The 15,648-nt window shown below is 45.7% G+C and overlaps 1 protein-coding gene across 1 annotated transcript in view; it reads left to right on the forward strand.

Moving 5' to 3' along the window:
- Positions 1 to 15,648, forward strand: part of LOC117282618 (transforming growth factor beta activator LRRC33-like) — a gene marked incomplete at its 3' end in the record, with an annotated part of 135,841 nt that overhangs the window by 92,395 nt on the left and 27,798 nt on the right. The window contains 1 exon segment of the mRNA XM_033753008.1: positions 14,188 to 14,429. Within this exon segment, the coding sequence (XP_033608899.1) occupies positions 14,188 to 14,429 (242 nt within the window).

The following is a 15,648-nucleotide window of genomic DNA, read 5'->3' on the forward strand; positions in this document are numbered from 1 at the left end:
AAGTAAAGCTATCCCTGTAATAGGCCGTGGAGGTCCGTAGAGTTGTGAGACGTCGAGGCTCCCACATGTTCTAGACAATCGGCTCATAAGTGTTGTTGAGGTTAAGTAAAGCTATCCCTGTAATAGGCCATGGAGGCCCATAGGTTTGTGAGACGTCGAGATTTCCACATTTTCTAGTCAATCGACTCACAGATGGCGGTGAAGTTGTCAGCCTTACGCACCGGCCACCATTTATCCCCAAGGAAGATTCCTGGTACCCATTTCTGTTAGAGCCTGAGTCGACCCCAAGGCCAAAATGCTTATGGAAGTATTAGGTCAACTGACAAATACAACGACCTCATCAGGAATCGAACTCGCTACCTTCCAGCTTGTAGCATAGTGTCTCAGCCAACTGCGCTATTGAGTGTCCGTAACGGAACTGTGGCCAGAGATATATGACTTACGTTCTGTTAAGATGGACGCAGAATTGAACGGAGAGAGACAGTCCGGATTATGCTTGGCCAGAAGCAAAGTATCGGATTATCTTAATCTCTCTCCAATCTGTCTCTCCTCTTGTAGTTTTCTTTCCTGTCACGTGTATATAACTAGTAAAGAGGTCTCTGTCATCAGGTACAGTGCAGTGTCGCGGTGCGTGTCCTGTTGACACAACACACTGTAAATCTCGTACGCTTGTAAGTAGTTCATATTTAAGAATTATTTAACTCTGAGCTATAAATTTGGCCTATTTCTTTATTTAACGATTTTTTCTCGAAATAGTGCGNAACACATTTTTTAGACAATCGGCTCATAAGTGTTGTTGAGGTTAAGTAAAGCTATCCCTGTAATAGGCCGTGGAGGTCCGTAGAGTTGTGAGACGTCGAGGCTCCCACATGTTCTAGACAATCGGCTCATAAGTGTTGTTGAGGTTAAGTAAAGCTATCCCTGTAATAGGCCATGGAGGCCCATAGGTTTGTGAGACGTCGAGATTTCCACATTTTCTAGACAATCGACTCACAGATGGCGGTGAAGTTGTCAGCCTTACGCACCGGCCACCATTTATCCCCAAGGAAGATTCCTGGTACCCATTTCTGTTAGAGCCTGAGTCGACCCCAAGGCCAAAATGCTGATGGAAGTATTAGGTCACCTGACAAATACAACGATCTCATCAGGAATCGACTCGCTACCTTCCAGCTTGTAGCATAGTGTCTCAACCAACTGCGCTATTGAGTGTTCGTAACGGAACTGTCGCCAGAGATAAATGACTTACGTTCTGTTAAGACGGACGCAGAATTGAAAGGAGAGAGTCCGGATTATGCTTGGCCAGAAGCGAAGTATCGGATTATCTTAATCTCTCTCCAATCTGTCTCTCCTCTTGTAGTTTTCTTTCCTGTCACGTGTATATAACTAGTAAAGAGGTCTCTGTCATCAGGTACAGTGCAGTGTCGCGGTGCGTGTCCTGTTGACACAACACACTGTAAATCTCGTACGCTTGTAAGTAGTTCATATTTAAGAATTATTTAACTCTGAGCTATAAATTTGGCCTATTTCTTTATTTAACGATTTTTTCTCGAAATAGTGCGTAAGGAGTGGGATAAGGAACTTAGGGAAGAAGGCGATGTGCGATTTAAAGACAATATCATACCATTTGCCTCGAGACAAGCCTTGAAAATCATTAGCCAGTATAGGCTCGCCCTCGGAGCCACGAATAGCGCCAAGGTCCTCCGAACTGTAACACTAATCACTTGACTTCAACGCTGATTTAAAACCTTTCTAAATATGAGGAGCGAGATACTGCAGTTTGTCACGCCGTGTAGTTCGAGAGACGTCCACAGACGTTTAGGAGGAAAATATCGAACCAATCTTCACGGTCGAAGAGTGAACCTAGCAAGAAACAGGGAATAAACAGAAGGGAAATATTCTTGACAGTCAGTTTTACCGCTGGTCAAGAATGTCTCCTCTTTCACTGAACAGCTAAGGTTCAGTTTTTGGTTCACAAAAAAAAACATTTTTGATTCCTGTCTGAACCAGTTTGATCTAATGAACGCATTCATACTGTCAGGTGTATTGGTGACTATAGACGGCGTTTGGATGGGTGAATAGCAAGTGTTGACCACTTACAGGTCGTAACTACATATAATTATTACACTATTGCTGATTTCCACGCTACAAATCACTCCACGCCAAGTCTTGTCAATCTGCTTTCACTAGCCTGTACATGGTAACAGCTCTCCACAATGGCTATTCAGCTGTAGTGGCTTCACTAGACGTTTCCTGGTAACGAATCTTAGCGATGGAGATTCTTCAGCTTCCGCTGCCTGCTGGTTAACACTCCACTGCTGAACACTCAACTCAACTACTGAACTGAACTCCCAAATTCTTCAACTACTAACTTCCTGTGGCTCATCCTACCGACAAGTCTCAATCTCGTGCTCCGACTGACTGCTCACTTGGAATTCGCGTTATATAGCCTCGAGTCCGACCTCACGGAAAGCACGTGTCACAATGTATGTTCATTGGCCCGTTACCAAGTACTGGGAATGGCGCGGACCACATAGAAAACACCTCCAGTACTTTTCTATTGTTGCATGAGCCTATTTCTGGCATTGCTTAGAAAAGGGTTTGCATGTTAATGTTAGCCTCGTGCCATATTTTCGTCCACTTCAATACTAACTTCAGCCGACTGCACATGTTCAAGTCGCTACGTCTGTAGCAAATTCCAAACCGCTTGTGGTACAGCGCCTGTGCGGCCGAAGGCTCATCCCCTTGCGTGCCAAGCTCCGCAGTAATTCAGAATAGGTGGTTTTTGAATAGGATATTTATTGGATGTATTATATATATAATTGTCTTTCAGTCTGTGGTTCGTGATCCTCCATGGTGTTACAGCGTACTGCAAGGTCACAAAGTTCTGACGAATTGTACAGAACATTGTTGCATCCACGCATAGTTCGGCAAGTCAGTAAGGCTTAATATAATGTAGACACTTGAGGAAATTCAGCTGCAGCCAGTAAAACATTTCGCGAAAATTTTCAGGGAACTTTCTGCTGTTTACTGTAGATGTACAGAGGCTGTAAAGCAATTCAGGTTCCTGCTGTCACCGTACAGCCTGACAGGGACCTGCAACAGTGTGCAGAACTGCACTTTTCGTGTATGTACAGGAACATTTTATCGCTTACTGTACGTGTAGAGAGGCTGTAAAGCTATTCAGGTTCCTGCTGTCACTGTACAGCCTGACAGGGACCTGCAACAGTGTGCAGAACTGCACTTTTCGTGTATGTACAGGAACATTTTATCACTTACTGTACGTGTAGAGAGGCTGTAAAGCTATTCAGGTTCCTGCTGTCACTGTACAGCCTGACAGGGACCTGTAACAGTGTGCAGAACTGCACTTTTCGTGACTGCACAGGAACATTTTATCGCTTACTGTAGGTGTAGAGAGGCTGTAAAGCTATTCAGGTTCCTGCTGTCACCGTACAGCCTGACAGGGACCTGCAACAGTGTGCAGAACTGCACTTTTCGTGTATGTACAGGAACATTTTATCGCTTACTGTACGTGTAGAGAGGCTGTAAAGCTATTCAGGTTCCTGCTGTCACTGTACAGCCTGACAGGGACCTGTAACAGTGTGCAGAACTGCACTTTTCGTGACTGCACAGGAACATTTTATCGCTTACTGTAGGTGTAGAGAGGCTGTAAAGCTATTCAGGTTCCTGCTGTCACCGTACAGCCTGACAGGGACCTGCAACAGTGTGCAGAACTGCAATTTTCGTGTATGTACAGGAACATTTTATCGCTTACTGTACGTGTAGAGAGGCTGTAAAGCTATTCAGGTTCCTGCTGTCACCGTACAGTCTGATAGGGACCTGCAACAGTGTGCAGAACTGCACTTTTCGTGTATTTACAGGAACATTTTATCGCTTACTGTACGTGTAGAGAGGCTGTAAAGCTATTCAGGTTTCTGCTGTCACCGTAGGGAGACCTACAGCAATTTGCATAATTGCACTTTTCGCAGCCTGGCAGCCATGGAGGGTCGGATTAATTTATGTAATTATCTATGTAGTCGCGCTGTCACAGCTTGAGAACGCCTCATATAGAGCATTATACGTGTATATCTGGAGGCGGGTTAGAATACCTCCACCGTAACCTTGCGAGTCGTAGGAGACTGAGGTGCATCTGGGCCACCCTGTCACTGTGGGACATAAATACAGGTACCTGGTCCTCCAAGCTGGGGGTTAAACCCAAGGTGATGACCTTTCTCCTTAAAATGGAAATTATTTGCTCCGAAATCGAAAGAACTGAAAACCGGATGCAATTTGGCGAAATCTTCTTAGGATGTCTATAGCTCGGAAAGGTGCTGCTGCTGCTGCTGATGATGATGATTACGCGATTTTTAAGCTCTTCTCTGTTCCCTGTATGAGAGATTTTGTTTACATATGCACGTTATTTCCTCCTGTCACCGTCAGATGGTGTCCACCATCGGTAATATTCCAATCTTACATCAAGGACGAGTTCACAGTAACCTCTTTTCGCCACTCTTCAGATGTTACAGGGAAACTTTGTTGTAGTATCCCGTTACAGTCTCAATATATGTGTACTGGAATGAATATGTGTACTGGAATGACAAACCATTCAGTGTAAACAAGTTCAATATATTCCTATATTCATATGACCTTACATACTCCGACTGTTCTTAGTCGTCCTTACAGACTCAATATTAATAAGGACTTCCTGTGCAGTTGCTCTATATTCTGTCTGACCGCCTCTGTGGTCTAGTGGTCAGAGTTCCTGCCTACAGATCCAGAGGTCCGGCTTCTATTCCCGGCCCTACCAGATTTTCTGGGAATTAGTGGATCTGAATTGAGGTCAACTCAGCCTCGTGAGGATAACTGAGGAGCTATTTCCAGGAAATAGCGGCTTCGTTCTAGAACATCGAGATTAACGGCCGTGGGGATCCCCTGCGCTGACTACGCGACACCCTCTATCCGCTAAAGTTGGCACTAACTTCGCCGACAAGCGGCGATTGCTCGGTCGGTACAGTTCGCTTGCGGACTACAGGCCACTGATTTTGTTTTTCGTTTTTGTATGTATATTCTGACGAGTTATGGGTGACTATTGACGGGGTATAGATTAATGAATGGAATATATTGATCAATAGGATCTACAGGTGATTACAGCGCTATTGCTAATCTCCACAACTCATAAATCACCACAGCACTCGCTAAACCATTTTCCAGCATACTGTGTCTTTCATCAGCAGTTCCTTACCAATGATTTCTAAGAGTTGGGATTCTTCAGCTTCTCGCGGTCGGGCCCTATCTTCACAGCCTCCCCTACACAACTCTCTATCAACTGACAACTCCTATGCTGGTAGCCATTTCACACCAACCTCATAGTCCTCTTTTCACAGGCAGACTTTCAACTGACAGCTGTCACTGACTCCCGTACACAACTGACATGGTCGCCCCAAATGTTTCCTTATAACTCCTCGCCATGGCCCTTGCAAGCACCACCGTTCATTCTCGTATGCTAACCGTTTCCGCTGGAATATGTTTACCGAGCCGTTCCCTAGCAGCGGCTGTCTATTGCTTATTGAGAGTGCTCCGTAGCAACGGCTATTGTGTAGAACGAATGTTGTTGCAGAGCCGTTCGCAAGTAACAGCTGTTTCTCTGGCTCCACAGTTCCTGCTTTGGGTACATATGGCACATATATATATATAAAGTTTACAGGAGAATAAAATGCAAATTTTTAAATGTTTTCAGTAAAAATTTCTTCTTTTATGTTGCATATTTCCTGACTGGTGCGGTTTTCTGTTACATGTCTGCAACTATAAGGAGAGAGATGACTGAGGTTAGCTATTTCTAACGGACTCAACACAGTAGGTGTGTCCCTCCCTTCACCTGAAAGCAGAAACAGATATAGCTTGCGAAACGTTGAGCTATTTTGTGGTTTATGTATATATATTTTTAGAATACCGGACGAAGTCCAAAAACCCAGTAATCCAGGATGTTATACCCCATCGTCAGAACCCTTTGGAATCTACATCAATATTCCTCCAGAATAAAGAGTCATTCACAGGGTCCTGCAAATACGAAATTGTCTATTTCCTCGATGCTCTTTGAATTAAAATTCTGAAATATATGGAGACTATTTCCCTGAGCGAAACTGCGTGATCTTTTCAGAATAGGGATATTACGCGCTCTAGCGGCCAAACGCGAAATGTAAATTTTCTCGAAAACGGTTAGACCGATTCTGATTACGTTGTAATCGTCTGTAGGAGGACTGGACGTAAATAAAAAGGCCATAGTCCGTCAAGGGTACATGTGAAAGTATGTGTAGTGTCTTTGCACCCATATTTATTATTTTTGCACTTGCATGTTGGCTTGTAGTTTCTTCTGGAAGTGTCTGAGTGTGGGCAGGAGACTTCACCATTGCTACAAGCCCCCGAGACTGCTGGGCAATCGTCTCACTACAGGTGATTCGTCTCTACATAGTCTTAGTGTGGAAGAATAAGGCAAGCAAGATAGGAACAGAAACAGGCGACAAACTGAGACAGCTGCCTGCTTTCGCTCGTTTCTTCCTTAGATACGATATGTTCCTCCGAAACGTCTGATGCTCTCAAAAAGACACAGATTAACAACCCCGAAGTCAGTATTGCTTATAGTAAACACTTTGATTACCTTCAATTCAAATCAATATTAATAATAGTGACGTTATCAGACTAAAACTTATATTTACTGGAACGACGCGTCAGAAGTGAAATGCGGTTTTCGTCTGCTGTAGGAAGTCCGTTTATCGTTGTGATTGCTCATATTAGAAGTAAAGTTGTCCATGTGCTTAATTAATTAAGCATTACGCCATGAAAGTGCATGGGTTAGTTGATGCATAGATCCATATTTTTTTGACTTCGTCACTAGTTGGTAGTGTGGTCAGCTTCACGCCCTGGCCGCTTTACTCTTGGGGAAAGAACCCCTAGTACCCATTGGATAGGAGACTGGATGGGCCCTAGAACCGGTCTGGGAGACGTGGGGCGCTTTAAAATTAATACGATAAGTTGTTAAGGGAGAAAAATTCGAAACAGTAGGTAACATTCGTCTTAGCAAGGTTCCTTGGCAATGAAGTTGCTTAGCAAATCCTACAAGTGTCATGTGTCGAAAATTTTCACTTCGCAACTTTCATTGACGAGCCTAGCATCCGACTGTGTTCAGTCAGATCTCGTGACAGCGTCGTCAAATTTCCACATTTGTCAGAACGCTTCAGAGATTCGCGCAAGTAATGTTTGCTTCTGCCATGGAGCCGTGAAGGGGAGGAATGGAGGTTGAGCTCACTTTGTTCTTAAACTGGTTGCTCAGTGCATGTGACTGAGTCTGCTGCAAGTCCCTGCCAAAGCGCGGCTCGTCAGTCACGTGACGGACTCGGTATGCGCAAAAGCCAATTTTCACATGATAGGGAAGCGTGAAAATCCTGTCAGGAATCGAACCCCAGTCTCTAAGACCACGAAGAGTCACTTTACCTTTTATAGTGTTCTTTACTCCGTTTCGTTCGATGGAATAATGCTGATTTATAAATTAATCTGAACTACATTTTTATGCATTTCCTGTATTCTTTTCCGGTGGCTCTTCAAGCACATTCAGGGCCCTGGCCTCTTATTCAGTACCGTAACAGTTTGTCATGCACGGCAGGACTCCTTGGACCAGTGGTCAGCCCGTCGCAAGGCCGCTACCTAAACACAGAATAAATGCGTACACACACCAAACATCCATGTCCTGAGTGAGATTGTAACCCACGATTCCAACATCAGCTCGAGCGAAGGCAGTTCATGCCTTAGACCGCGCGGCTACTGCGCCCGGCATTTAGTGACTTTAGTCCCTTCTTAATATCTGTCTATATTTATACATACACTTTGGTGTAATTAAGGGCCCAAAAATGTGAACAAAATTTTTTGAAAGAAAAAGGAAAGCTATCCCTGTAACAGGCCGTGGAGGCCCATAAGTTTGTGAGACGTTGAGGTTCCCACATTTTCTTGACAATCAGGTCACATATTGCGGTGAGGTTGTCAACCTTACACCGGCTGCACTTTACCCCCCCCCCCGGAAGATTCCTGGCACTCTTTTCTGTTAGAGGCTGAGTCGAATCCAGGGCCACAGTGCGCCTGGAGGAATTAGGTCAATTGAAAAATCCTATGACCTCATCGGGAAACGAATCCATCTCCTTCCGGCTCAACCACGCGTGCCCCATGTGCTGAAAACACTATATTAATATTTTTGTTTTCAATAGAACACAAATTTCGAAGGTAGCGTTATAAAAATGTTGTTTTAAGAGCACCTGTTACTGGATGTCGCCGTCACCTCGGAGTACTTGTATGTGACGTCACGGGGCTACGTTTCCTACAAACCGCGTCACTAAAATAGCTCCATGGACAGCAAACACAAGAACAGTCGCACGCGACCTTACGCTGTGTATAGAGCTGCAAGGATCGCGTTTCAGATTGTCTAATGGATGCCACAGTGAGCGATGCCATCCCATTCAATCGGCCGCGTGGGCCCGGCACGACAGAATACTATCTGTTTTGTTGTACAGTTTGTGGAGCTGCCATTAGCTTGACGTTATATCGTCTAGTGATGGGGTAGTTGGCCGATGTCGAGTTTGAAAAGACGTGTAATGACGCGTTTTTTGCCTCATTGTGACACTGTACATATATTTTCCTGGAGGATCTGTGGAAAAGCAGTAAAATCTCCAGCCAGAACAAGCCGAAACTCGGACCCGGCACCACCGGAGTTTGAGTCTAGAAGTTTACCGATATTGCAACCCGCTCTGTTCACTCTACAGGCCCCTTGTGGACATGAGTACCATTACTGGTTTGTAATAAGGTTTGAAGCCCTTTGTGTCATTTCGTAACAAGCTTAATATACTAAAACTATAATTTTGCTTGTGCTTCTGTATGGGTGTGAAACTTGGTCTCTGACATTTATGGAAGAATATACACTGAGGGTGTTTGAAAACAGGGTGCTGAGGAGAATATTTGAACCGAAGAGACATGAAGTGACAGGAGGTTGGAGAAAACTTCATAATGAGGAGCTTCATAACATGTACTCTTCTCCAAGTATAGTTAGAAAGATCAAGTCAAGGAGGATGAGGTGGGCAGGGCATGTAGCACGAATGGGGGAGACGAATGCATTGGTGGAAAAAACAGAAAGAAAGATACTACTAGGAAGACCAAGATTTAGGTGGCTGGATAATATTAAAACGGATGTTAGGGATATAGGATGTGGTGGTATGGACTGGATTGACCTTGCTAAGGATCCGGACCACTGGAAGGTTCTTGTGAACACGGTAATGAACTTCCGGGTTCCGTAAAATTTTGGAAAGTTGCTGTATAGCTCCACAGCTGTCGGCTTCTCAAAAAGGTCTCAGCTCCATGAAGTTAGATAATAAGGTCTAAATCTGTGGACCCTAGCGGCGGAATGCTCGTTGCATATTCGACAATAAAATTTGACAGTTCCCATCTCTGGCTACAGTTCCGGCCGGTAACCCTTCATTTGGGCCATTCCTGCACCTTCGTTTTAGTAGAATTCCTTTTCCCCCTTTGGTTTCGAGATTATATTGCGTTTGAAGGTAGGATGATAGATGAGTGATGAATTGGAATGGAGGTATGAGCAAGCGATAGTGGCCTATACCGGCAATCGGGACTGAGGAAAACCACGAAAACCATGAGTTAGTTTACCTGGTATCCCCGTTGTGATGCGAAACGATTACCTCCGAAATACAAGTGTGTAAGCCTTACCTGCAGAAGAACCTGATGGCTGTTCCTGTCGTTAGACTCCGTCTTCTGGACAAATGATCCGTAGATCGCAAGCTGCAGCTCAATGAAACCAGGGACTCTGGTTCCGGACCGTTAGGAATTACAGAAAGGTATAGTGAGTTGTCCAGGTGCTTACCCAATTAAGCACTACGCCATGAAGACGTATGGGTGAGTGGATGTATAGATCCACTAGACTCGGCACTAGACGGAGGTGAGTGGTCAGGTTCACACCCCGACCGCTTTAGCACCCGGGATATACCTCCCGGTACCCACTGAATAGGAGGCTGGGTGGACCGCAGAGCCGATCTGGACTACGTGGAGAAGGGAACATTTTTACCCTGCCGGGACTTGAACTCAGAGCCCTCGGTTGTCCAGCCCGTAGTCAGTCGCTAATTGAGCTGTTAATTTTTGTTTATTTTGCTGAAATATCTGCTTCAACTTGTTAAGGAGGTCATGACCTACTTAAAGACATTTTCACCCCATCTCTTTATACGGTCTTAAGACCGTAATTGGGAAATACATCTCCCTTATGAAAGTCCCAATAACCGCTAACCAACCCTCTACCTAGACAGTGCCATAGCTCAGGCGGTAGTGACTGGCTTCCCACAGCGGTGACCCGGGTTCAATCCCACTCCATGTGGTGGACAAAGTGGCACTGGGACGGGTTTCCCCGAGTACTTCGGTTTCCTGCAAATTCTCATTCCACCAGGTACTCCATACTTACCTGTCATCCAGGGCTGGTACAGTAGGCCAGTTATTGGCCGACGTGCCAAGTGGACTCGGTCTCACCCCACCCCAAGCGAAATTCCTCACCTAATGGAAATGATAACACCATAATCAGTGAAATCCTTATCATGAAAGGAGTTCAACCTGGTTACAATTGAAATTTACAGTATTCTGAAATGACGCCGTGTTCTATGGTAGAAAGTTATCAGTTTTTCTTGTAAACCTGCTGCCTCCATCTTCAGGGCAAACGTGGGAAAGACAATTTTAGGAATGCAGGAAGCGGAAGGCAAGTGGCCGTGACCGAAACAATGAAAGCAATGAGGGCAGCGTAAAGTAGGGGCTGGCCTTCTATGGAGCAGAGAGAGTGGACAACAAATGGCTCTTATTGAACCTCTCAAACGTAAAGGGAAGGCAGGGAGAAACAGAGTAAGGCAACAGTGCGAATGTGAAGTCTGTCACGTGCCCAAAAGCCACGAGCTTGTACTACAGTGAGAAGGTCAGAGCCAACATTATTGCAGTTTATTTAAATGAATAAAGTAAATGGACATGGGGAATGCAGTAGCGTAGTTGGCTGAGGCACTATGCTACAGCTGGAAGGTCGCGGGTTCGATTCCCAATGAGGTTATTGAATTTTTCAGTTGACCTAATTCTTCGGGACACACGTTTGCCCTGGGATCGACTCAGCCTCTAACAGAAGTAAATACCAGGAATTTTCTTGTGGGTAAAGGGCGGCCGGCGAGTAAGGCTGACAACCTCACCGCCATCTGCGAGCCGACTGTCTAGAAAATATGACAGGCTCGACGTCTCGCAAACCAGTGGTCCTCCACGGCCTGTTACAGGGATAGTTTTACTTAACCTAGCAGCCATCTGTGAGGCAATTTTCTAGTAAATGTGGGAGCCTCGACGTCTCACATCCCCTGTGGTCCTTCATGGCTTGTTAAAATTCGCTAGTGGGGGGTGGTGTCCAACTGGGCCCACTCGGCACGGCGACCACTGATTCGCCTATTGTGGCGTGCCCCTGGTAATTATGATGATGGAGAATTTGGTGGAATGAAGATTGGCAGGGGAAACCGAAGTACTCGGAGAAAACCCGCCGCGGTGGGAAACCAGCGACTAACCGCTTGAGCTATGGCGCGACCTTCACGGCTTGTTACAGGGATATCTGTACTTAACCTTACCTCTATCTCTGAACCGACCGTCTAGAAAATTAGGGAGCCTCGACGTCTCACAACCCTGTGTACTTCCACGGCCTGGTTGGTTGGGCCGAACCAGTTGCATTCATTGCGAGGTGCTGCCAGCGTGGTCTGTTTCTGTGCCATGTTGTAGTTAACTGGACCTTACGGCCCGACACTGCACCTCTTCACTAGCTATCGCGCTAACCGGACAGAAGTGCAGCCTCTTCTGGAGTCGCCGCCACGACTGGAAGGTGCAGTCAGCAAGAAGAGTGGTTGATAAGAAATTATAGTTATATTTCAGTCCCAGGTGAGGCCATGGGAATTTTGTTGTGGGCATGTCATTAGGGCGGGTTTTCTCCGAGTAGCTCAGTCTGTTTAGCGGCGCAGTGGAGGGGCCGGCAGGGGCAAGTTCTTTCTCTTCTCTACTGCGTCTAGACCGTCCTGGGGCCCACCCAGCCACCTACCCAATGGGTAACAGGGGCTTCTTCTCAGGGGATTATGCGGCAGGTGCCGGAAGCTGAAAAGTCACCTCCAACTGATACCAAGTTCAAGAAAGTTTGAGCTATATCTCCTTTGCCCCGTATGTCTTAATTTAATCATTCTTAATTAATTAAGCACAGGAACAACTTTTACTACTGTTTCCTCTGTGAATTTTCATACCTTTCGGTGCAGATTCGTGTAGTGGTAATAATCTAGGGGGTTTTTTTTATTATTTTTATTGGCTGCAACAAGATGTAAGCAAAACGTTACAAAGACTAGTTCGCTTGAACTAACAATATGTTTTAATTTGACACTAAGTTACTAAGATTATATGAAGTTAAGTTCGCCCATCGGATCCCTTAGCTGTCGGGCTGCTTGGCTAGTTCGTAAGGTTTGGTCCGTCTGGGTCGCCTGGTTAGGTTTCCCACATTTAGGGGCCTGGACGCTTCTTCATTGACGTGCTGTCGAAGTCGGTTTTCGTGTCAGGTGGCGTATCTTGCAGTAATGGATGCGACTGTTTCGACACTGAGGTCTCGATGGAGGTCCCTGTTGCGTATATACCAGGGCGCATCTGCTATGCGTCTTAGTACTTTGTTCTGGTATCCTTGGATTACTTCGATGTTGCATTTTTTCGCACATCCCCATAGTTGGACGCCATATGTCCAGACTGGTCGCAGCATTTGTTTATACAGGAGCAGCTTGTACATGACGTCCGATCAGCCAGTTCATTTTTCGAAATTTGATTTGCAGTTCCTCTTGCTTCTTCTTAATATGCTCCTTCCATCGGAGTTTGGCGTCAAGTGTCATTCCGAGGTACATAATCTACGTTTATATTAGAGAGATGTCTCGAATCTCGGCAGGTTCACCGAATGTACTAAGGATTTTCTTACTTTTACTAAGTCCCTCCAGCTGAATATAGACATTATTGTTGTTAGTAGTTGCAGGTGACAGGGAGACTGCTGTACGTCTTGCAGACTCGACCTTTGGCCACAAAAACTTACTCCATTGTTCACAGCGTGCACATTCAGTAAAATTGCCATGTAATATATGAGTGTATATATGATTATATAATAGCACATCAGTGGAAGGGTTATCTGTGGAAACTGCAGCTTGGTATCGGAGGCTCCACCATTTTGTTGCATTTGAGATAATTCAGAGCAGATGCATATCAATACGAGGCCACATTGCAAATGCACCTGGGAAGAAAATCGAGTTGGTACCGGTAATGTGGAAAAAAGTATTTGTTCATGAATTGTATACCCGTAAAAGGTCTGACAGGGTCTATTTTACACCTGAAGGCCAAATCACTCATCCATCTATTGTTAAAGGTGATCAAGTTGTGACTGAAAGCAATGTATACGTGTACAATATATACATGAAAATTATAATCTTCTGGGATATGACGCCATGTAGTCCGGTAGAATTAATCGAAGTTTCGGATGAAAATATTGCCTCCATTTTCAGGATCACCGTTAAGAGTACCTCAAATGCAACATATATGTGTTGCTAAATTGCGCGCTAAATAGTGTCAAAACTGTGGCTCTGTTTTTCCAGTTCAGGAAAAGACGTTGAATAGTTCTGAAGAAATTTGTTTTTATAGAAAACCTCTGCTGACAGTAGTTCCTCCAGCTAGAATCATTAATTATTACGCACGGTTACTGCGTTGTGAGCCTGGATGACTCAGTCTGTATAGCGATGGGCTACAGGCTGGACGACAGAGGTTCAATTCCCGGCAGAGGCAAGAAAATTTTCTGTTTTCCACATTTTCAAGGTGAAATCTGGGGCACTCCCAGCCTCCTATCCAATGGGTACCTATGTTTCTTTTTCGTGGGGGTAAAGACCCCGAGGCGCCAGACTCTTCACTCACCTCCATCGTGTTCCTATGTCAGGAGTATTACCTGTATAAAGTACCTTTCCAGAACTTTTCAAGTAATTGATATTAGGGCTTTCAGTGTTTGCATATGACAAATTACCGATGAAATTTTAAAGGGCTTTGTGCTATAAAATTCTATCAATTGACATCTGTCCACAGAGAATGCTCCACATGGCCGTGATGTGTATCTTGGTTCACGGAATGGCAGCCATGACGAGCGATTGGAGCGCCACAATACGTGCGAAAGACGAACAAGCAGCTATGACGTTCAGTGGCGAATTCTGGTGGTGCGACTGCTGGAACACAACAGCGGACGAGGGGGAAGAGATGGCGGAATGCAGGTGCAAAGGAGCCGGCCTACTAGACGTGCCCAACAACCTCCACTCCGGCGTACAAGCCTTGTGAGTCCCTGTCACTTATTTTAGAAATACTGACCTTTTGGTGTGTTCTTTTAAAGGCAAATAGAAGTAAATGTGTCCCTCTCAGAGCTGAACCTTGGTGACACAATAATGCTACGTTTCCTTTCTATGAACCTACAAACACGTAGTTGCTATGTAGTCAGTGTATTTTGAATCACTGTACTGTCGCAATTACATAACCGCCCATAAGTAAGTCATGTAGACTTAGTCCGGCATGTGGGGCCGTTGCTAGGCGGCGACCACGAGATAGCGGGCGTTGCTAGGCAAAATTGAACTAAAGATGAGTGGTGTTTTTACACGATCCATGCCGAGATGTTATAAGCGGGATATGTCTTGCGAGTTCTGTCAGCCAGAAGAGTAGGAGGTTGGTGTAAGATGGCCGCCAGCCTGGGAATCAGTCCCAGTGCAGTCGAGAGTAGAGAGCCCTGAGACTGCAGTTAGAAGAGTAGGAGGTTGGTGTAAGATGGCCGCCAGCCTGGGAATCAGTCCAAGTACAGTCGAGAGTAGAGAATCCTGAGACTGCAGTTAGAAGAGCAGGAGGTTGGTGTGAGATGGCCGCCAGCCTGGGAATCAGTCCGAGTACAGTCGAGAGTAGAGAATCCTGAGACTGCAGTTAGAAGAGCAGGAGGTTGGTGTGAGATGGCCGCCAGCCTGGGAATCAGTCCGAGTACAGTCGAGAGTAGAGAATCCTGAGACTGCAGTTAGAAGAGCAGGAGGTTGGTGTGAGATGGCCGCCAGCCTGGGAATCAGTCCGAGTACAGTCGAGAGTAGAGAATCCTGAGACTGCAGTTAGAAGAGCAGGAGGTTGGTGTGAGATGGCCGCCAGCCTGGGAATCAGTCCGAGTACAGTCGAGAGTAGAGAATCCTGAGACTGCAGTTAGAAGAGCAGGAGGTTGGTGTGAGATGGCCGCCAGCCTGGGAATCAGTCCGAGTACAGTCGAGAGTAGAGAATCCTGAGACTGCAGTTAGAAGAGCAGGAGGTTGGTGTGAGATGGCCGCCAGCCTGGGAATCAGTCCGAGTACAGTCGAGAGTAGAGAATCCTGAGACTGCAGTTAGAAGAGCAGGAGGTTGGTGTGAGATGGCCGCCAGCCTGGGAATCAGTCCGAGTACAGTCGAGAGTAGAGAATCCTGAGACTGCAGTTAGAAGAGCAGGAGGTTGGTGTGAGATGGCCGCCAGCCTGGGAATCAGTCCGAGTACAG

This window comes from Cryptotermes secundus, unplaced genomic scaffold (genome assembly GCF_002891405.2).
Source record: "Cryptotermes secundus unplaced genomic scaffold, Csec_1.0 scaffold1244, whole genome shotgun sequence".
NCBI lineage: Eukaryota > Metazoa > Arthropoda > Insecta > Blattodea > Kalotermitidae > Cryptotermes > Cryptotermes secundus.